The 22,678-nt window shown below is 34.6% G+C and overlaps 1 protein-coding gene across 1 annotated transcript; it reads right to left on the bottom strand.

The window, feature by feature from the left end:
* Positions 1-1,731: 1,731 nt before the first annotated feature.
* On the bottom strand, positions 1,732-10,970 carry Glo1 (Glyoxalase 1). Its single transcript, XM_089092612.1, has 3 exons — positions 10,859-10,970; positions 4,905-5,199; positions 1,732-2,021 (listed from the first exon to the last, which is right to left on the bottom strand). Exons 1-3 carry the CDS (start codon positions 10,913-10,915, stop codon positions 1,855-1,857), a joined length of 519 nt encoding a protein of 172 aa, XP_088948738.1. The 5' UTR covers positions 10,916-10,970; the 3' UTR covers positions 1,732-1,854.
* Between the last annotated feature and the right edge of the window lie 11,708 nt (positions 10,971-22,678).

Here is a 22,678-nt window from a genome sequence, read left to right on the forward strand (position 1 = left end):
CTTTTTTTTTTGGATAAATGGCTTTCTCGAAATTTTGTTCTGACGTATCTTACGATATAACTTACGTAACGAATTTCTAATTCGTATGTTTGTATTACGTATATTAGGGAGTTCGCCCCCTAGTCAACACCTCACTCTTTACCCTAAAGTTCGAATTTTGTTCGAATCACCACAAGGGCCGGTTAATTAAAATAGATAGCTCTTTTGAAAGTACTAAAAAACTTTAGCTTAAAGAGCGAGGTTTTGACTAGGGGCCGAACCCCCTCATATACGTAATCATTTCCGTTAGTTTTAAGTTTTAATGTTGCTCCTTACTTTCAGTTAAAAAAAACTTGTTTTTTTATTTAATTTCTGATCGTTTTTTAAATGATGCTAGGAAATCTGGTGCCACCTTCATAGAAATGTCTTGTCCCCCAAGAAAACATCCTCCATGGACAGATTCTCCCCCGTAACCCCTAATCCAACCCCCCCCCCCACCAGGAAAAAATTCCTCCTGAAAATGCTTGTACGACTATACTTCCCAATAACCAATACTATATGTAAACAATGGGCAAAGTTTATAACTTACAGCCCTTCCCCTGGGAACTGTGGGGGATTAAGTCATCCTCAAAGACATATTAACGAGATTTTCGACTATGCTGAACAAAATGGCTACCTCAAAATTTTGATTGGGTGACTTCAGGAAAAAAAGAGCGTGGGAGGGGGCCCAGTTACCCTTCAATTTTTTGGTCAATTAAAAAGGGCACTAGAACTTATAATTTCCGTTCGAATGAGCTCTCTCATGATATTCTAGGACTACTGAATCATTACGATCACCCCTGGGAAAAAAAAAAAAAAAACAATAAACAAATAAACACGCATCCGTGATCTTTCTTCTGGCAAAAAATACAAAATTCCACGTTTTTGCAGATAGGAGCTTGAAACTTCTATGGTAGGGTTCACTGATACGCTGAATCTGATGGTGTGTCTTTCATTAAACTTCCATGAATTTTAGGGCTTGTTCCCCCCTTTTTTCGAAAATAAGGCAACTTTTCTCAGGCACGTAACTTTTGAGGGGTAAGACTAAACTTGCTGAAACTTATATATTTGAAATAAGCCGAAAAATCTGATTCTTTTGATGTATCTATTTGTATCAAAATTCCGTTTTTTAGAGTTTTGGTTACTATTGAGCCGGGTCGCTCGTTACTTACAGTTCGTTACCATGAACTGTTTGATAAAACTATTTGTGTTCCCTAAGAAATTGAAAGTCAAGCCCGAACAGATTGGCTATAGCGAACTATTAACTTTTCTGTTTGAGAGCCCAGTGGTTTGATTTGCACATTAGCTTTTTTGGCTAGATACGTGGTAGATGTACCAATAGTCTTTGCAACATTAAAGCTGCATAAAGTTACTGAAGCTCTTCTCGACTGAAACTTTATGAAATAAAAGTTGAATTATTTCATCTACAATAAGAAATAAACGTTGATTTCGCAATCCCTAGATCAACATTGCCACTCATACACTCATCATTACTACTATTAAACAAATTTCCTCTTAAGTTTGCAGGTGCATTATCCCTAAAAGGAAAGTGTCCATCGACCCATCCCCAAAACATGTTGATTTGAAGAATTTTCAACTCTTTTCTTATCTTTAATAGATAGAGCCAAGGGCAGAAGGCACCAGTATTAAAGCTAATATGCCACTACATTTGGTCACTAAGTTCCTGTCTACTGAAACTTAATAAAAAGGAAGTTAAAATCAAATGCATTTATTCAATTTAAATTAAGAAATAAAATCACATTACAAGTATAAGGTAAATTCATCATCACAAATGTGTATAGACATCACAAGTTTTCGACAGCCGTTCGTTACATCTCAAACAGTTTTATTGTTGAAAATTTCAATCCAGTAGCCATCAGGGTCTTTGATAAAGGCTAATCCCTTCATTTTGCCATCGTCTGGTTTCTTGACAAATTCCACACCAAGTTGCTCGAACCGTGCACATGCTGCGTATACATCAGGTACCAGAATACCAATATGCCCTAAATATTAGAAAAAGAAAACACAATTACTGAGCTGTTTCTTTTGAATAGGATTGTCATGGGCCCTTAGAGAGAACAGGGAAGTTTTTCTAAGGGATTCGAAAACTAGGTTTGACAGACAAGGAGATCCAGGTATATATACATATATATATATATATATATATATATATATATATATATATATATATATATATATATATATATATATATATATATACGTATAGATCTACTGCCGTGTTTAGCATAAAAAGCATATAAGACTAAACAATAGCTTTGAGCAATGATCCCTTTTTATGAATTCATCTGCTAGTATACTTATTTATGTTTGATTAGATTTCGTTTCTGTTTTTGTTAGTTGAAGCTTCTTATTAATAGCAGGATTTAAATCAACAATAAGCAGTTTTGCTTTATGTTGTTTGTGCAAACTAATGAAACATGGTTAATTACCTTAAAAGAGATACACCCTATTTACTATGTTAAGGATTAGTAAAAAAAAAAAGAAAAAAAAAACCTAAGCTTTTGAAAAAACTCAGTTTTTTTGTTCTGACGATGGATTGGCGAGGTCCTTGTCGAAATATCTGCTTTATCTTTTTCTTTCATTTATACTGGCTACAAATCACCCTCGTCTCCTGTTTTCATTATTATTCTTATATTTTCTATAAAAAAAAATCGTCTTTTATTAGACATCATGTATAGTCTATTCTCAGAAAGATTTTACTAAATTAGGACAATCACTAGAGCGCAACTTATAACAGAATAGAAACACTTAGGAAAGGATCATGAAGCATATATAATCCAGTACATCAATGATGATAAAGGGTTGGATCCTTACAAAAATGGATAATATATACTCACACAGTACTTCTATTTCCTTTTTAGTAAGTTATATTAAATTCCTTACAAATCACTTTTCAACTTTTTTTTAATAGACATTAAATGACATATAGGCAACATCTTTTTCAATGCTTCTCCATACATTATCTAAATATGCAAAAAACAAACAAACAATTCTCAATATGTTCTTTTGCTTCTCCTGTAAGGTTCACATTCTTTTGACGAAAAATTGACTCAATTTTCCTTATATCCGTCGCGTTTTGCAAAAAGTGCCTACTTTTTTCCGAAAATGAGGTAAGCATATGCTTCGAAAGACCTGAAAGAGATCTATTCAAAATCGGCTGATCTTTAATTCTGAAAAAAAGTTACAAATTTTGCCAAAAGATTGTAAGCCCAAATTCGTGAAAAATCATTATGGCAAAAGGGTTTGCGTCCAGTTTTTTTCCCAATGAACAACCAGTTTTTTTAAGAATAGTGATGGGGAAGCAGAAATTATCTCCAAAACCTGTTTTAATGGAATCTTTGGCATCACATTAAAAGAACTGAGAGGAATGGCTTTTGTGTAGTTCAGACACCCCATTACAACCGTGGAAAGACAAGCCCACAATAGTTTTAATAAAAAAAAATCGATTTGGAATTTACCAAGGACCCTATTAGCTCTTTTCCGGCTTTTGAGTCCCATTATGTGAGGGCTCATACCTCCAAAAATTATCTGCCTTTAAATTTGAATATTGCGAAAATATTTAACCTGTATAAGGCAGAGAGTGAAAAGAGAACATGAAAAGTCTATTAATCCCTTAATACAAGATGTTTTGTCTTGCAGATCCTGATACTTCAATCCTTCATAAAGGCCAGTGGATAGTGCCTCTAAACTAGCTTATGACAGAAAAAAGGAAAACGAAGAAAAAGCACTGGAATCAGGAGGAAGTTTAGAACTCTTGACATTTGCCATGCAGCAATGCCTCCCACCCCTTGATGTTAAGGCGAAATAATTCTTCTAAGACATCAGCTCTGAAAATTTAATTTAACAGTGCATGTTTTAGGAGATGGAGAGAAATCACTCGACTTTTCTGTGGCACAAAGTGGAAGTCAGAAAAGGAAGCTCATGATAAATAGAGGGTAGTCAGAATAGAGTTCAAGTGAACTGAAATCTGCTAGTTTCAGTGCGCAAAGGATTTAGGAACAGTGCAATTCAAAAGTTTCCAAAAGGAAAACGAGACATTTCGAGGTCGAGTTGCAACCATCCTGGTTCTTACCCAGAATTTTTCAAATGGCTAAGCAATAAGCAAAGCCAAGTATGATGGCATCATCTCTCTTCTTCTGTTCATCTCACAGGATTTCCATTGGTTTTACAAAAACCTTCCCTAAGACAAGGCATTTCACTGGTATAGTCAAGATAAAGCTGAGCTCCCCAAAAAAGAATGTTTGCCTTTTGATTGATTTTGGTTTGTACTATGTATTTCATTGATGATTTTTAAGTGAGAAAATAGAAGTTAAAAGATTTAAGCCCATTTAGCAGGATTGGAAAAAAGAGATTGTTAATTTTGAGATTGTTATTTAGCAAAAAGGGTGTAAGCCCCTTATCTTCCAAGTAAAAAGCAATTCAGCAAATTTGACAGTTCCAGCATATTCTGATCAAAAAGGTAACTAGGAATCATTCTTTCAAGTTTCAAGTTTTTTAAATTCTGCTTTGTGAGAAAGATTTTTTCGTTGTTTTTGCTCTCCTGTAAAATTAAGAAAAGTGGGCATATGCCCTTTTTGCAAAACGCCACAGATATATAACGTACATTCACAAGGCCAAGAAAAGCCCTACTATTAGGTTTTCTCTTCTCCTAAATATGTGATATTTTTCTATTTCCTTTTTCCCATGCAACATTTACGTTTGTGAGCAATAGAAAGATGCTTAAATCAGTTGTTTTTTTTTCCTAGAAAGTTGTAACATAAAACCAGCATACAAGAACAGCAATTTGTTTGGCACTTAGATACTAGCAGGCAAGTTTTGTTATTATTTAGTCACAAAAGTTTCAGTAAACGCAAAAAGGGTACTACCATATCCTTTTGGTTCAGTGTTTCCACTGTGATAACCCTTGAATTCCAAGTCACTTTCAGTGCCCCAGTTATGAGTCAGCTCCAATGTTGCCTTTCTAGAAAGTGCCCAGACTGTCCTTTCTTTTGTATTTTCTGGAATCTCTTCTTTTTTCTCATAGCCCATAAAATAAAGAGAGAATTTCATGTCTTCAAAGTCCATTTTCTTCAATAGTCTCATTCCCAAGACCCTGGTGTAGAAGTCCAGAGACTTTTTTGGGTCCTTTATTCTATACATTGTTTGTTGGAACAGAAAATCCTATAAAAGAAAATAAATGATTAATGATAACCTACAAGATAACAGCTAGATTAGCCCCTGCTCAGATGAAGCACGAATCCAGAGCCTTAATATGGGGGGGCAGCAGTGGCAAAAGGAGAAAGTGTAACATCCCCCCATCTACAATTTTGTTTAAAATAATTGAATTAAGACCGGGTTTGCTATCAATGTAATGTAACACAACCAGAGATCAACTGGCTCAATTTGCCGCTTGCACAAGGCATTGGGAAACTTAGTCAAGGATGTGATTGCCAATAAACATCGGTATCCATTGGCCAATCAGAGGCGACCCCAGTCAAAGGGAAGGTTACGTACTCGTTGCCTGTTGCATTTGGTGAGTTGTAATATTTTTGATAGCTCTTTGATACCATCACGGTGTTGTAAGTTTGCAATATAAGATGAATGGATAATCTAAGCAATATGCATCAGGACACCAATGTGAAAGGCTCCTATAGAAATAGGACAAAAAAATATAGAAAAATCCTCTCTCAAAATACAAAGTTCAAGAATGCACCCATTGTTAAATGACAATGTTTGAGAATGAGCAGGTTATTTCTAATGTTGTAACCAGTACTTTTGGCAAAGGTACTCAAATGCAAAGAAAAAGGGGCAAGGAATAAGAAAAGACCTAGTCAGTTGGCTGGGGGAAAAGACAAGCTTTGCTGATGCTGCAAAACTTATCCAAATCAAGGTGAAAAGCAGACATGACCAAAAATTGGAAGAAGATAAACAGTGCGTTTTGATACAGTGGACAACAAACTCTTGAGCCAGTTTGTTTTTTTGTCAATTTGTTTTTCTATGAGTTTAGAAGAGAACTTAATCAAGTTCAGAATATGATTTCAAGAAAAAAAGGACAAATGGGTAAGAGGGGGGGGTGGTTAAAACATGCTAGTATACCTAGCAGCAAGAAATGCATCTTCCAAAGAATATTACTGCTCAAAGGAACTTGCTGAGGTACGCCGAAAAGGATAGTTGGCCTTATGGTGCAATGCAATGGGTTCCACATGTGAGAAAAAATTAGTATAGCCGGGTCTCATGTCAAGGGATATGTGATTTACACTCACTTAACTATTGACATATACTTGACAGAAGAAATTGAGGAGCAAAATTTCTGATTCACATGGGGCAACACATGATTCTTAAATCTCTTTACAGTATGATGCAAAGCCATTCAGCATAAATAAAGATACAACCTTGACCCTTATAACAGATGACAAGTCAATATCTTCATCAAAACTGTAAGCTATTTCAGTGCCACCAAATGAGGCAGATTTTAGATTGCTGGCAGAAGAATTGACATCATTGTCAGGGTACTTTATATAATATTGTGTGGCTGCTAGCAATGAGGCAAACATTTATATCATTGGTGAAGGAGTCTTGATCTTTGTCAAGTTCAGGGATGGAAATAAAATTGTTCTATTTGGATGTATGTATTATATACATTTCATCTGTGTCTCTGTCACCAGGGAACAGTGATAAGTGATGCCAACATTTGCATGCTTATACAGGCCACAGCACTGTCGCTGTCCAACCTTCTTGTCTTGGGTCTGCACTCTCTTAGGCTCTCCCTAACCACACAGAGACGTTTCAATCTTGCATTTATAACACATACCATCTTTGAAAAATTTTATTGCATTGATGTATTTCATTGTTTTTATTTCAGAAAACAATTGATTTTTCATTCCTTATTTCTTATATAAAGTGCTCAATAGTATAATTTAGGAAGGATTCTTAAAAAAAATTCGTTTGAGGAAGGAGCAATTGTCCCCATTGCCTCCCCCTTTTATCTGTGCTTGGATCAGATTAACACACACATAATTGCTTAAAATTGTTTTTTAACTCTAAATAGTTTATCTGTTCACAGTCCAAAAGATTTTCTTGCAACAGCAACCACAAAAAAAGTTTTCAGTGATTGTAATTATTTACCTTACTATGATGCATGAAAAATAATAATAACTATTTCTTTTCAACCCATCAGAAGTAAAAATGGAAAAATCAAGCAAATGAAAAATTTCAGCAGGGCTGATAATCATGTATGACACATTGGTAAAATGGAAAAAACAAAAAATCACAACGAAGAGAGAAGCAAGGACAATGAAAGCCAGCAAAAAACAAAAAAAATTATGCAAATATTTTGTTTGAGACCTCTGCTCAACCATCCAAAGTGCAGAATAATGACAAAAAATGCTGATAGAAGTCCAAAGGACAATTTACAAACCAAACCTTATTTTAGTTTCAATGTTTACTTTGAGGTTTGTTTTTTATATTATCCTTTGGACTTGTATCTGCCTTTTTTTATTATTATTATTCTGCACTGAGGATGGTTGAGCAGAGGTCTCAACCAAAATATTTGCATAATTTTTTCTTCTGTTTTTCACTGGCTGTTATTGTCCTTGTTTCTCTCCTTTTTGTTTTTTTGTGTGTGTGTCATGATTAGCCAGTGTGGTCTCAGAAACTATTTATTGGTAAAATTCTAGTTTATGGGCTTTTGGTGCCTTGGAAAGTGGTTGAGTTAGGCAAATAACACTTTTAGAGATGTATCCAGAGCTCTAATGATGCATGGGAAGATATTTTGAAGCATCTACCTTCACTCCTACTTATTTCAGAGGGTTGTGATCCTTAATGACCTTTGTGTTATAAAAGTGAAAATTTGCAAAATAGGTCTTCTGCTCAAGTGAGATGCACGAAAAGTATTTTGACTGCTATATCTTTGCTCAATCCTAATTTATAAGGTTCAAAAGATATGGAAAAATATTTCTTAAAACTGGGAAAACACCCATAATAGGCTGTAATGTCTATTGAAATGGCAACAATTACCTCTCTAGAAGCTAAAGGTGATGAAAAAGAGATTAAAAGCTAAAAATTAAAGTATAATATTTTGTCAGAATTCTGATAGACTTGGTCTATCTACCTGTCATGCATGCAATCTTCTAGGCCCTAAAAGTGGGAAAAGGGTAGACATAGTAGTTTGGCAGAACAGTACGTCCCTAGGATATACTGTTGGCCCTTGATTCACCCCTGAGACTGTCATCCATTTAACTTAACTATTTTTCAAAATAACAATAAGCTCTTCAAGTAGTATTTTCCCTTTTATACTCCTTTTCAACATAATAGTTTTTACCATGAGAATGCACACCACCCCACCCCTCCTGTAGTGGTGTATTTAGAGGGGGGCCTATCCCCCCCCCAAAAAAAAATCCCCCAATTTTTTTAGTACTTATTAAGAATCCAATAAACACATGAGAAGTGAAGTTTTGTTAATGCTAATGAAATAAAAAAAAATATGACAAAAATATAATAGTTTAGAAACAAATTTGGGCTATATATTTGCACCTTAGGGGGGGGGCGGGGGAAAGCATAGCATATATTAAATACATAACCTAGCCTAGGTACCCTTTCTGCTCCTTCAACCCAAAAAAACTAAAGTTTAAACATTTGTCACATAGTGAGCAATACCTCACAGGCAGAGAAAACCTGTTTTTCAGGAAGTAACTTTGAGTTTTTGATACAGGCTTTCTCATGTGTTTATTGGATTCTAAATAAGTACCTTTTTTAAGAGAGTTTAATGTCTTGCTCTCAGAAATCCTCTTAATTTTTTGTTATATACCTTGACATTATATTGCAAGTGCTGTATAGCAACAAAATTTCTCACCTTGACAGATCTTTTATATATCTGTATAGATATAGATACTACACTTTTAAGACATTTCTCGTGTGGTTAGCCAAGAATTGTCATTCCCTTGCTCATTCCATCCCTTTGCTTGAGTCTCTGACAAGTCTTATTTCAGTTATTATAATAACATTTGATCAGATTGAAAGCTGTGTATGATTTTTGGCTAGTATTTGACTCAACATGTCTTAGTGATATTGAAAAAGAGAGCAAAATATATATTGACAGGTATCTTAATGGCAAAGAGAAACTTTCTACAGCCTCTATATCATTTTTTTCAAAAACATTGCACATAGTTGATTAAGATGGTGCTTTGGCTTCAACAGTTCTATTTGTTGAGGCAAGGGTAGAAGGTACTTAGCTGACCTCATTCCTAGCAAAACCATTCTATTCAAAGGGATTATTAGCCTAATGAATAGCTGTTTTTTATTGCAGCTTTATTTTCTTTTATGTAGCAATCCTTTCATCTTTATTTCCCTCTTTTATGAGTTAGTTTCTGTATTTCAATTGTTTAACCTAATTCTTTGATTGTTTACTATTTGGTAAAATTCTACTTTAGCTACTTTTGGCTATCTTGGAAAGGAGTTTGGTTAGGAAAATGAAACTTTCAGGGACATATCTACAGGCTAAAGTATGTCCCGGGAAGGTATTTTGAAGTACCTACCTCCACTCCTTCTCGCTCTAGAGGGTCCTGACCTTTGATGACCTTTAAAAATATGTGTTATAAAAGTGAAACCTTGTAAAATAGATCTTCTGCTTAAAATGCAGTCCAACAAAATTGTTTTCAGCCTCAGAACTTTGCTCAATCCAGATTTATAGAGTTTTAAAGATATGCAAATACATTTCCTAATTTTTGAAAATTAACATTTATATGGCTTAAAATACTACTCAAATAACAGGAATTACAATTTCAGAACTAAAGCCAGAGAAAAAGAACCTAATAACTGAAAATTAAGGTAAAATGTTGTTTTGTCAAAATTTCAATAGCTATACACCTGTCATGTAGGCAAATTTCAGGACCCTCTAGAGAGAGAAGGAGAGGAGATAATTACTTCAAAATACCTTCCCAGGACATATTTTAGCCTGCAGACCCATCCCTGAAAGTTTCATTTTACTAACCTCACCCCTTTCCAAGATAGGTAAAAGTAACTAAAGTAGAATTTCACCTTTGGTAGATATTTTTAACTATAATATATCTAATATTTTTCTGATGTTGTATTTGATCCAAGTCAAATACATTCCATGTGAAAAGTAGATCTTGAAGTATAGTCAATGCTATTACCCTAGGGCTGGCTGGTAAATTTCTTGGTGGCCCTATAATTCAGCTAGGATCAAAGTGAAAACATCATTTGATGCCTTTTTTATGTTCTTTCATAATTTGAGAATTGCTTCTAGGCTAGTTGCATTTAAGGTTAGGTTATATATTCCAAAAACACTTATTTATAACAATACAAACCTCATTTATTAGGCAACTCAAATATAAAAGTTTTCTTATTGTTTCATGTTTTTCAAATGCCATTGACAAAAATAGGCTAGCACTGAATTTTGTAATTAGTGAATACACCATTTGATGCCTTTTTTTATGCTGATTACGAATATAATAAGCATTTCTATCAGAAATGAATTTCGGCCCCCCCCCCCTATATAGGCTATATCGAACCTAACCTAACCCTGAATTGGCATATAGGCCTATAGGGGGGGGGGGCTGAAATTCATTTCCGATAGAATTGCTTATTATATTCGTAATCAGCATAAAAAAAGGCATCAAATGAGGTATTCACTTTAGTCCTAACTCAATAATATGATTTGATATATATTGACCAAAAAGGCATCGAATGGTGTATTCACTTTTGTTCTAACTCAATAATATGATTTCGTAGATATTGACCTTATAGGCTAAGGACTTTTTGAGGTTAGCTAGATTCAACACAATATGCATAAAATCATTTTTGAATTGTAAATTATAGTAACCTTGGTAGATGGATCCGCTTCTGCACATGCATTTGATGTGTCTGAATCACTCAACATATTTTTTTTTTTTTTTAAAACTTTGAAAACTTTTATTTGCCTAATTGTTACAAGGTGCCGCGGTTGCCGAACAGACCGAAAAATTTCGTAATGTCCAACTCTTAAAAACGTAATTTTTTCGTAACTTTTGATAGGAAAGTCTATTTTCAAGGCAAGGTGCCTTAAATTCGCTATTAAGAGCTGTACTTAAAAGGGGGGTGGGACATTTCTTGCCTGTATAATTTGAAAAACGTGTTTTTACATAATCTCATTAAAAATCCTCCCTCCAACTTTTAAAAGGTGCCTAAATGTATACAATAATAACAATTCATGCTTCTTTACCTTCAGGTAATTCCTGTTTATTCAACTGTAAGTGCTGCTTCCAGTTTACCTACACAACAAAAAGACACCCCCCCCCCCCCCGATGCGTGTATAAAACCCCAGGCTACTATTTTGCTTATCTTGTTGTTGCTGTTTTTAATTGCCATTATTGGTGTTTTAAACCAAAAGTTGATGAGTAATACGTACAAAATAAAAGGCAAATCAATAAACGCAGGACACTTTAGAGTTTTGAAGAAAAAAAGAAAACCAACTAGATTTTTATTGTTAAACTTCAATAAAAACGATCTTAATAAATCCATCTTCTTAAAAAGACCCAGAAAATTATTTTAATTGCTCCCTTCCCGTCTAATATTTTAGATTGGCTCAGTCTCAGTTTCACCTCCATTAGCTTCAAATTTGCATCGTTCCAACATGAAGATTTAAGCAATTCCGAGGGAAAGAGTTTCTGTTTTGTTTTTATTTTATCGAACAAAAAATATTTCAATTGTTGTCTTCAGTTCCTATACAAAACAACAGTTATTTGGCATAATATGCATTTTTTCCGTTTGTAATTTGAATCGTAACTCCCAACCAAAAGAAAGTCAGAAATAAAAAAAAAGAGTTCCCAAAGCTGGTTTGATGGGTCTCACAAATCCAGGTACGTACAAAGAATTTTTAGGGGAGGTCAAACAATAAAAAAAATAAACTCATTTTCAAAATGAACTAAAAAGTAGAGAATTATTTTGTTTTTTTCTCAATAATATATGAATATAAGCGATCAAGAGGGGGGCAAAAAGCATTGGGTTTTACATAACATAAACACCAAATTTATCTAGGTTTTAAATTCATAAACGGAAAAAGTCGATGAGTTGAGGAAAACAAATAAAAAAGATCAAATTATGCAAAAACGAATCAATTTTTTACCCCGAATTTTCACTTATATTTAATATTTTCCATTTTTTTATTTTCCAATTTAAACAAAATATAATGTCTCATCCAAGATTGCAACCTAAGTTAAAACAGCCTCAGGATGTGGTCTTACTGTTGTGCTATACTGATAGAAGTTGGAAATAACTGAACATTCGGAAGTGGTTGAAAAAAAGTTCACAAATTAAAAAAAAATTGTGTGACAAAGAAATAAATGGAAGATGGAACAAAAAGATCAGAGAGTTAATAATAACGAACTGGAAATGATTTAATTAAAAAAATTAAGGGGGATAATAAAAGACCTATAATTTAATAAAGAAATGCCGAGAAATTTACGTTTTCAGGGGGTTGGGGACCCAGCCTGCGTGGTCCCTATGAATCAGTTTTTAAGTAAACTGTAAGCCTACCCTATACAAATACAAGACTGTTATCTTCTTCATAAAAATGGGCATTAGTCTAGTTGTCGTTTTCTAAAGCCAAATATTTAGTGATTGTCCTTTTCTGAAGAAAACATGCTAAACGCACAAGCAGTACCATTAGATTATCTATTTTATACTATTTCCAAATATAATGGCCCCTTTTTTGAAGATACACCCACCCCCCTGATGATCCAGGTTATGGACCGAGGAAAATATTAAAAAAAAATCGACCCATAAAATTCTTACTTTGCTGTTTGAAAGAAAACGAAAAAATGTAACGAGAAAAAATATCCTCGCAAGATTCGAAAAAACGATGAAATGTATTTACACTGTTATATATGGGACTGCGGATGGGGAGGGGGGGGGTATAATTTCAAAGAAGTAATCCAGACAGAGATGACATAATCAGATTCAGTATATTAGAAAATCCTGTTCTAGAGGCTTCAACCTCCTTTCTAGAAAATTGTGGAATTTTTTGGGTGATCGTATCGAACTAGAGGTTAGAAGATTGGTAGAGGGCTCATTAAGACAGAAACAAAAAGTTCTAGTGTGCTTTTAAGCGTCCAAATAGATTTTAGAACAACTACTCCCCCTTTCTCCCACGCCCCCTTTTTAACCCAAAAACTTCCGATCAAAATTACGAGATAGGTATTTGTTCAGCATAGTTGAAAGGTCCAATAGCTATGCATCTGGGGATGATATGGCCCCCTGGGGAAAGGGCTGTAATTTATGTGATTCCCTTATTGTTTACATATAGAATTTGTTACTGGGAAAGAGACATACATTTTTTGGAGGGGGATTTTTTGCGGTCGGGGAAGATTTTGCAGGGAAACAATTATTTGTAGAGAGCAATATTTCCAGGATAAATTTTGCAGAGAAAATTTTACATGGGAAGTCTTATGTGTTTTCACTGAACTGAAAGTAAGGAGAAAAATCAAAGCTTAATTCCGACAGAAATTATTCCGTACATGAGGAGGGCTATCTTTTTCTCAACCTTCGCAATTTGTGCTCAAATTTGGCTTTTGTCACCATTTTTAATGAAAGACTGCTCAAATACAAATGGCCGTCAAACCTGAACAAGAAGTTTGTGTATTTTAAGGCGTCGGCGCAAAGACCAAAGAACAACCCCTCCCTCCTCATTTATGGAATAATTTCTGTTCATTTTAAGTTTTAATATTACCCCTTACTTTAAATTGAAACAACTCGATTTCTCAATTTAATTTCTGTAAGAACAAAATCAAATTCTATTAAACACTGCCTATTTGTCCGTCCACATCATTTTCTAATTTCTTGAACACTCTTGATTTTCAATCTGTAAGACCTTAAATTTGTTATGTCTTGTTTGACCCACACACCCATTGTGTAGTTGCAAAGTCTGATTTCAAATCTCATATCTTTGTTTCAAATAGAATTCCCAAAATAGAACTTTTTGTTTTACTGATTGGACGTCATTTAGGAAAATCATCTTGATTAGAATAATACATTGACGAAAAACAAATGCAGGGTATCCTATGGACACACAATTTTTCGTTCACAAATTATTCTGGAATATTTATTCCCGTTTTTGTTCAGAATCTAATTTTCAATATTCTGTAACTGAATTAATAGTGGTAGCTTAATGAGCATCTCTTTTAACAGTTCAGCCCTGGCCGGAGATATGTTGTTCTTTATGCTGTACTGCCATTTTAGGTTGTGGGTAGATCCACTTAAAAAAAATATTAAGAGTTTTAAAAATGCCACTCTTAGGAATTAATTTAAGGTTTTCGCAAAACATGCATATATTTTCAATACTATAAGAATCCAATTTACTAGTTTGTATATCGTTTCTGAAAACAAATTAGATAAAACACATACATACTCTTAACACATTAAAAGGTGGATATGGAGAAAGGGGGGCAAATTTCACTTGTTTATTTAATTTTTGATTAATTTCGAAGCAACGTTTCAAGAACAAAGAAAAACCACAAATTTTGCAATGAATTGAATTATTGACCATTACATCTTAAGAAATGTTCGTTGTACTGTAGCTCAGCTTTTAAAGGGAGTGCAGTAAAATATGGACCTTAGCACAGATTTAAGGTTTTAAAGCACCAAGATTAGGCTATAGATAAAATCTACCAAGATTGGAAAAAATGTATATATTAAAAATATTTTCTGTGATTAAATTTAGCATCTGTTTCTATTATTGCCAGGTCGTTGTATCTCGGGTATTCTTGGCCTTCCTCCCCCTCTTCTTCCTCAACCTCCTCCTCTTCTTCCGCCGCCTCCTCTTCTTACACCGCCTCCTCGTCTTCCACCTCTTCCTCCTCTTTCTCTTCCTCCGCCCCCTTTGTTATTACAGAGATTCTGTCTTTTCAATTTTGTATCTACATCCCCATCTTCTTTAGGCTTTGTTTCAGGGTCTGATGCCCCCACCACAGAGTTTTTCACAGGCTTTTCAACCAATGTTGCTAAGGCAGCCGGAACAGCATCAACTTCAGCATTTTTTCGAACATTGGTTACGTCTTCTATTTTCGTTTTATTGGGTTCAACTCTAGCAGAATCAATCGATCTTTTTTAACTTCCTTAATATCAGCATTTAGCTTATCAATCGGCACAAGCATAACAAGAAAAAAAAACTAAATTAGTAATGAAGGAATAAAATGTAAGTAGTATTAAAGAACCATTCCCAAAGATATTTTGTTAATGCCAAGATTTAGGTAGCGCGAATTTCAACCAATCAGAAAGTTCTATGATGCATCTAATTAGCTCAAAGTTAAATATTGGTATTAGCAAATTTTCATTTTGAATGGACCTTAAGCCAAATAGGGGCTGCAGGGTTAGCTACCCTCTTATTGCAGAAAAAGTACGTATGTAACATAAAAGACTTCCAAATGCTTAATGAAACAAAAGGTGAAGAGGTGGGGAGGGGGGGGGTTCTGGCACCTCGGCTCTCACTGTGGCATTTCTCAGGAGGAGATTTATTGGGGATCTTTCTCCTTTTCCTGTTAATATAGATTTTTAATGCCTTCTTGTTTCCCAGGGTTCATTTCTCCCTTTGGGCACCTTCCAGCGTTCACCAGAGACACTCATGTAACCAAAGGTCTGTACTAGGAACTCTCCTTGAAAACCTTGGAGAAGGTTACTTTATAATTTTTTTTTTTTTTGACATTCCAGACCTTTTTCATAGAAGAATATCATATTCGAAGTACCTATATATAGGAATATGAAACTAGGTCGTAACAAACAGGGGTTGAAGGAGCGAATAGCAGCCTTCATTAAATCTAAGAGGGTCTTGGATCCAAAACTTCCACCAATATAAAAACTATAAGTGAAGAGTTACCCTTATCAATAGAAACCGAATCTCTGAAAAACAAATAATTGATTAAAATTTACAAAAAAGCAACATTTTTCGTTTGTTCTAATTCAAAATATGTAAAACGTATCAATTTAAAAGTTGCACATAAACAATTAAGTACATGCAAATTTTCAGAGCCATAGAAATAGGGATTGAACTCCCCCGCAAGGTATACGGTCTTGATGGGAATTACACAACAAAACTCAACATGCATGAGATCACAAAAGCTATTATTGATCAAATATGAATATTTCTTATGTTCCAACAGAAATGTGGTCACGCATGTGATTATCAATAAATCTTAGTTGTGGATTATTAAAAGAAAAGTCATTCGAATGAACATTTTAAAGTCTAGTGCCCACTTTACGTAATGAAAGAGATAACTCTATAGAACTAGCACTTTGGCCTGCGAATTTTCTTTACCCGTCGAGTAATAACTCCGAAAACTATTGAAAGGGTGTATACAAAACCTTCCCATATCATGTTTGCAATGGCAGCTGCAACCTAGTAAATAGCGAACCACAGCCCATTGTAATCAAGAGTTGAAAAACGTGTTTTCAAGAAAAATATCTAGTGAGAAAAAATTGTACTCTAACACTGAACCAGGAATGATAACTTTTGTTTCGGTTAATTTTAGAAGCCAAAGTTTATTTCGAAAAGAAATTTATGGTGATTTCGAAAAAGTCTGTAACTCCTTAAAAATGGCGTCAAATCGAAATTAAAAGTGCACCATTGGAATGGGCATAGTCCAAAACCTTTTGTAGGGTAATTACAGTCCCCCAACTTTAACACCAATGAAAATGACTTTTTTGCATGGGTAGCACTGATCTGTCTCCCGTTTTTTTTTTCGTTTTTTTTTAGGAGGGCTAGGGGGTGGCCAGAGCATCATAGAAAGAGGCTTGTAAAAGCTCATTCGAAAGGGAATTAAATTTTTAAGTGCCCTTTTTAAGTGACCAAATAGATTGGAGGGCAAATAGCCCACCCCTCCCTACAGGCCCCCTTCCCCCAAACTAGTCCTATAAAATTTTTTAGATAGCCATTTTGTTTAACGTAGTTCAAAGATACAATATATATGGTTTTGAGGATGATATGGCCCTCTATAGTCCCTGGGGAAGGGCTGTATGTGGTATCGGGCGTTTCGATGTCGCGCGTATCGGTATGGGGTGTATTGGTATTGCATATATCGTATCGGTAATACAGGTATCCGTTGTTTTTTTTTTAGCCATTTTGTAGGCTCATTTTTTAAAGCATTTCCAGGCAAGGTATCATGGTTGCATCGGCAGCTACAACCTAGTAAAGAGTGAACCACAGCCCATAGTAACCAAAAGTTAAAAAAAACGCTTTGAAAAAACTACCTAGTGAAAACAAATTCCCATCTGTCACTGGCTCAGGAGGGTTAACTATTATTGTCTTAAAAGTAAAAGTTTATTGCGAAAAGCAATTTAGGAAATTTCGAAAAAATCCTCAAACCCTTCGAAAATGGCGTCAGATGAAAATGAAAAATGTACCATTGGAATCAACATGGTCAAAAACCTTTTATAGGAAAGTAACAGTCCCTCTCCCCTGAACAACAAGGAAAATCACTTTTATGAATCGGTAGCACTGATCTGCCTCCTGTTTTTTTGTTGTTTTTTTTTTCTTTTTTTTCAACAGGCCTAGCGGGCTACCAGAACATCATAGAGAGATTCTTAATGGCTCATTCAAAAGCTATTTCTTATATCTATGTGCTTTTTATAGATTCTGCCATCTGCAAGTGCCATATGGCACTAAAATGTCAATTTTTGTGCTATTTCTCAAGGGGTGTTACTAGCAGGCTACCAGAACATCGTTGAAAGATTTTTTTCGTTGATTCGAAAAAAAAAGATTGATTCGTTGAAAGAAATTTTTCATATAGGAGCTTGAACCTTCTATAGTAGGGTTCTCTGATACGCTGAATCTGATGGTTTGATTTTTGTTAAAGTTATACGAAATCTAAGAGGTCTTTTTCCCTTTTTTCGACAATGGAGCAAATGTCTTCAGGCGTGTAACTTTTAATAAGTGAGAATAAGCTTAATAAAACTTATACATTGGGAATTAACATAAACATATAAATTTTTCGATACACTCTTGGTAACAAAATTTAATGTTTAGAGTCTTAGTTACTTACAGTTCCTTACCACGAACTGTTTGATTACTTTTCAGATAATCCACTATTTTTGTAAGCACGATGCACTCATTTTTTAATGCATATCCCGGTAAGGCAGATTTTAAACCAATTACTCACATCTACATGCTTTTTTATCAATTTTACCATCCAAAAGTGCCATATAGCACTAAAAACGGAAGTTTTGGTACCACTTCTTAAGTGGAAGAGTTTGGAACCGTAAAACGGTACCATTGCAATAAATATGGCCCAAAACCTTAACTGGAGGTTTATAAGATCCCCTCAAATATACTCCCCCTCCAAGCGCTCTTAGTAAGTTTCATAAATCGTCTAGTCACATTAAAAGTAAACGATTTTTGCAAAAACAAATTAACTAAAACTAAAAACTTTTCAACTGAACATCTACCAACAATTAAGCTTGATTGATCAATAGTTTTGAATTGAACCTTCAAACTTCACTCTGTGATGAGGCCTTTTATGCTCTTCTAACGGCGGTAATTGAGGGAAAGGGATGTCCTTGCCCCATTAGTTTTTGCTCTTGGCTACGTTTTAAAATAACCTTTTTTTTGTTATTTCATTGGAAAAGGCACTTATTTCATTTAAAAAAGTTAGGGAAACAACGGAAAGTGCACTTTGTGGGAATGTGCTATCAAGTCAAATTTATAGAAAGCGATTAAGTATAAATATAAGCTTTTGAGCCCTTAAACAGCTTTTTTCTGTTACAGTAGCCTTCTAGTTTCTGCCAGTCAGTGGGTGATTTATAAGGCCCTGTCTTCATTATGGCTTTTTCAAGCGAAGTCGGCCGAGTAAAAACAGCTTTTTGTTCATCGAAAAACAAACGTTTCTTAAAAACATGTATTCTTTCATGAAGTATGGATAATGAACTTCATGTTATAGACCGAAAGTATTTCTTAGCTGTCAAAGTTGTTTGCAGTATTTTTTAGAGGTGTCTTATCTACCCTAGATCGGTGATAATTGGAAATTATATTAAAAAAAAAGTTTTTAACTGAAACTAAGAAGTGACATTAAAACTGAAAGCGAATATACGTTATTCCGTATAAATAAAACAGATAATGGCAGTGTTGTTTCTACATTAAATTTTAATCAAAAACGAACAAAGATTGGTTTAAAAAAGCTTTCCATAGGGAGGTAGAGAGCGAAGTTGAAACTTAAAACGGACAAAAATTATTACTTCACAGCCTATTTAATATATATCAAAATAACTAGTACAAATAAACCGACTAATTATGTTTTCCTATGCTTTTAGGATTATATAAAACTAGCACTTTACTGAAAACACAAAATAATATAGGAGACTTGGTACAGTAAAGGCAAACCAATTAAGGAAACTTTTTATAGAATCAAAATATTATCAATACCTCTTAGGATCAATCCCCTTTTAAGATAAGACAACAATCCATTTTAGGATTTTGCTTTATTTTTTTACGTTTAATTTGGTATTACTTCTGCACAATGGCTCAGTTCAATGTCTGGCTCTCGTTTTGGTTCTGAAAAGGACATATCATGATTAGTTTGTACACAAGTTCGAAGTAAAGCCATCTCGATTGTATTAGAACTGTAGACTAGCTTTCAAATTTGTATCATAGCTTGAAATTCAGTCTTGTATAGAGAGAAATAATATGACTTCCAGAGTTCATATTATATCTTATTTGAGCTTCATTCCATGTAATACTAAAGCATATTTCTTACAATTTAAGATTGTATATTACCCACTACTGGTATTTTAGCTGGTGAGAGCAAAATGCTGCTTGATAAATCAATCTAATATTTCTGTATGCTGTTTAATTACTTCGCGGTTATTAAGAAAAATTAGTTTTACGCTTATGTTTTTAAGATAATTTAATTGTGTATAGAAAGTTATTAATGTCACAACTGGTGTAAGACTATGAACGCTTTTTAGATTCGTCTAGTGTTGTCAGGCTACATACTCGGTTTTGACTCTTAAATCAATAATCCTGTTTTTTATACTTGACTTTTGTGTTTTCAGTAAAGCGATAGTTTTATATAATCCTAAAAGCATAGGGAAACATAATTGGTTGGTTTATTTGTACTAGTTATATTAAAATATATTAAATAGGATATAAAGTAATAATTTTTGTTCATTTTAAGTTTCAACATCGCTGTTTACTTCCCTCTGAAAAACTTTGTTTTGTTAAATTAATACTCTTAAGCGGCGTTCACAAGCGTGTCTAGCTAGAATCCTATGTCTAGACACGTGCCTAGCCAGAATTCAATGTCTAGGCTACGACCGTTCACAATTAAAATTCGGTGCTTAAGGGCTGGGCACACGTAGCTGATTTCGGGAACCGATTTCAGCATCAGTGGACAACTGTTAGCGGTAAGAAAAGTTGGTTTAAAGAAAAAATTATTGCGCGAGATTTTCAAAACAAAAAATCATGGACACAAATAGTCAACTGGAGTTTATTAATGGCTGCTTGATTGATCTCAGCTTAATTGTCAGTTTAGTTCTCAGCTCAGTAGCGTGTCTTTCACCACATACATCTCTGGCTGACTGTTTATTTGTATCCTTATTTTCTTTGAGATGATCATGATGAAAATCGGCGCTGATTTTGTAAATCGGCGCCGAAAACTAGAAAATTTTTCAAGCTCAAATAGACGCTGATTTCTTTTAAAATCGGCACTGATTTGGAAATCAGTTCCCGAAATCAGCTACGTGTGCCCAGCCATGTGCCAAGCCCTTTAGCTAAAACTACAAAATTAGTTTCAAATTGTCATTTCTAGCCAATCAAGAGAGCTTATACGGGCAAAACTTTCAAAATTCTAATCCTTATTTTCACTTTCACAAGACATTGAATGAGATGAGCCAAACAATTGCCTTAATGTGCTTCACCATTATGTCTGGTGTTGCATATTTGCCTAAAATGAAAATAATACAAACATTTAATGAAAAAACAAAAATTAAATTTCAGTTTAAAAGTGTAAACATAAATGATGAAAATAATGGAACTTGATTGAATGAAAACTTGGGAGGATTTGGGGTACCTAAGCCCCAAAGACCACATATGGACGAATATAGGGTGAAACTTGCCATTATGAGAGCTGAAAGAGAAAAAGTTCCCCTCTGATTGTGGAACGATAGTTCATGTTGGACAATGACACTTTATTTCAAAAAACAAATACACTAAAAAGACCCCTGCTTCTTGAAGCATTAGTATAGAAAAGCTAATCTTTAATTTAAAGAGTTACGTTTGACGGGGAAGTAGCCCTCGTCACAATAAGGGTGAGCCAAACCTTTTGATATTGCTGGAGGATCACCTAGTTCAGTTCTTAGTGTTAACTGGAAGAGTTCCAAATAGGAAGTGTTTACAGGGATATAGTGAAGACGCTTTATATTTTAATGGTGAATATGATCTTGACTTGTTTTTCGTTCAAGAACTCGTAGGAGGGGAACATTGCTATTGCCAAATCTGGATGTTTCAACAAATGAAGCATAGAGAAATATAGGAAGAACCCCCCCCCCCCCCGCGCCCATCATTTCCACAATCATTTCCGATCAATATTTTGATATGGCCATTCTGTTCAACATAGTTGAAAGGTCTGGAAATAGTAGTAAGGGGATAATAGATTGAAAACCTACAAGAAAACCCACAGTAAGGGTGTATAAGATTGAAAACCTACACGCACTTTCACAAGCCTGAGGCATGGTTATGTGTGTATATTTTCAAGTAACTGGGTTACTAAGGTCATTTGCCTGCCAAGAAGACCAATTACAACTTGAGTGGTGATTAGGATTTGAATATTTTTTAGGTTAAATCCGTGGTCATTCATCTGTAAGTTGATTAGTAGGTTTTTTTTTTTTTAACTTGACTAAAATGTTTTTAAAAATATTAATAAGAACGCTACATACATTCTATTTTTTTAAATAGGAGCGAGATTGTGTGATGATATAAGAAGGTTTTCGCTTCATGGGTTCATTAATAGAAGGACTAATGTTTTTGAAAAGGGTAATTACTTCTTTAGTTTACGAGATTTACGAATTTTTTTGCGAAAAGATATTTGCGTAAAGGTATTGCGAAGGTTAAGAATGCCTCACGGGTAATTAAAGAATGAGATGCTTGCATTAACAATACAAAGAATAAGCTCAGATACTTAATAGATTTGACGCTTACAATAGACATTGCTAGAAAGTATTCAATAGCTTAATTGAAAAGTAACGATAGAATAACATTGTGACTTGACCTAGCTTTACCTCGCCGATGTGGTCTGTATAATGCATAATTAACTTTTTAAAAATATTGTCAATTTAAAAAGAAATGGCTGAAAAGTGTTTTGTGGGGGATGGGTTTGCATGGAGGGGTGAGTTGCACGAGGGTTCAGTTAAAGGGGATACAGTTGCACGGGGGGTTTCGGTTATACACGGGGTTCAGTTACAAGGGGGTTCAGTTGCACGGGGGTTGAGTTAAATGGGAATTGAGTTCCACGAAAGTAGTGCTTTGTCATGGTTTAGCCATGAGGTCCCTTACCACAACCCCAAAGGGCTCCGATCCCCCCCCCCCAACCCCCCAAGCACCCCCCCGGTCCACAAAGGGTATCTAGGCACCCAAAGGGGGCGTGGGTTACCTTGTAACTTTTACATTCTCTTGATTTTGAAAGTT

The sequence above is a fragment of the Artemia sp. Qi Xiang Cuo genome, chromosome 7 (genome assembly GCF_049724085.1).
Source record: "Artemia sp. Qi Xiang Cuo chromosome 7, ASM4972408v1, whole genome shotgun sequence".
Classification (NCBI taxonomy): Eukaryota; Metazoa; Arthropoda; class Branchiopoda; order Anostraca; family Artemiidae; genus Artemia; species Artemia sp. Qi Xiang Cuo.

Bases quoted from the DNA above. Each gene is read 5' to 3' on its own strand.
- Glo1 (XM_089092612.1), bottom strand. From the start codon at position 10,915: ATGTTGAGTGATTCAGACACATCAAATGCATGTGCAGAAGCGGATCCA. The intron at 5,200-10,858 runs GTTACTATAATT...TTTCTTTTATAG, and splicing joins AAGCGGATCCATCTACCAAG to GATTTTCTGTTCCAACAAAC. The intron at 2,022-4,904 runs GTAGTACCCTTT...TCTAATATTTAG, and splicing joins CACTGAACCAAAAGGATATG to GGCATATTGGTATTCTGGTA.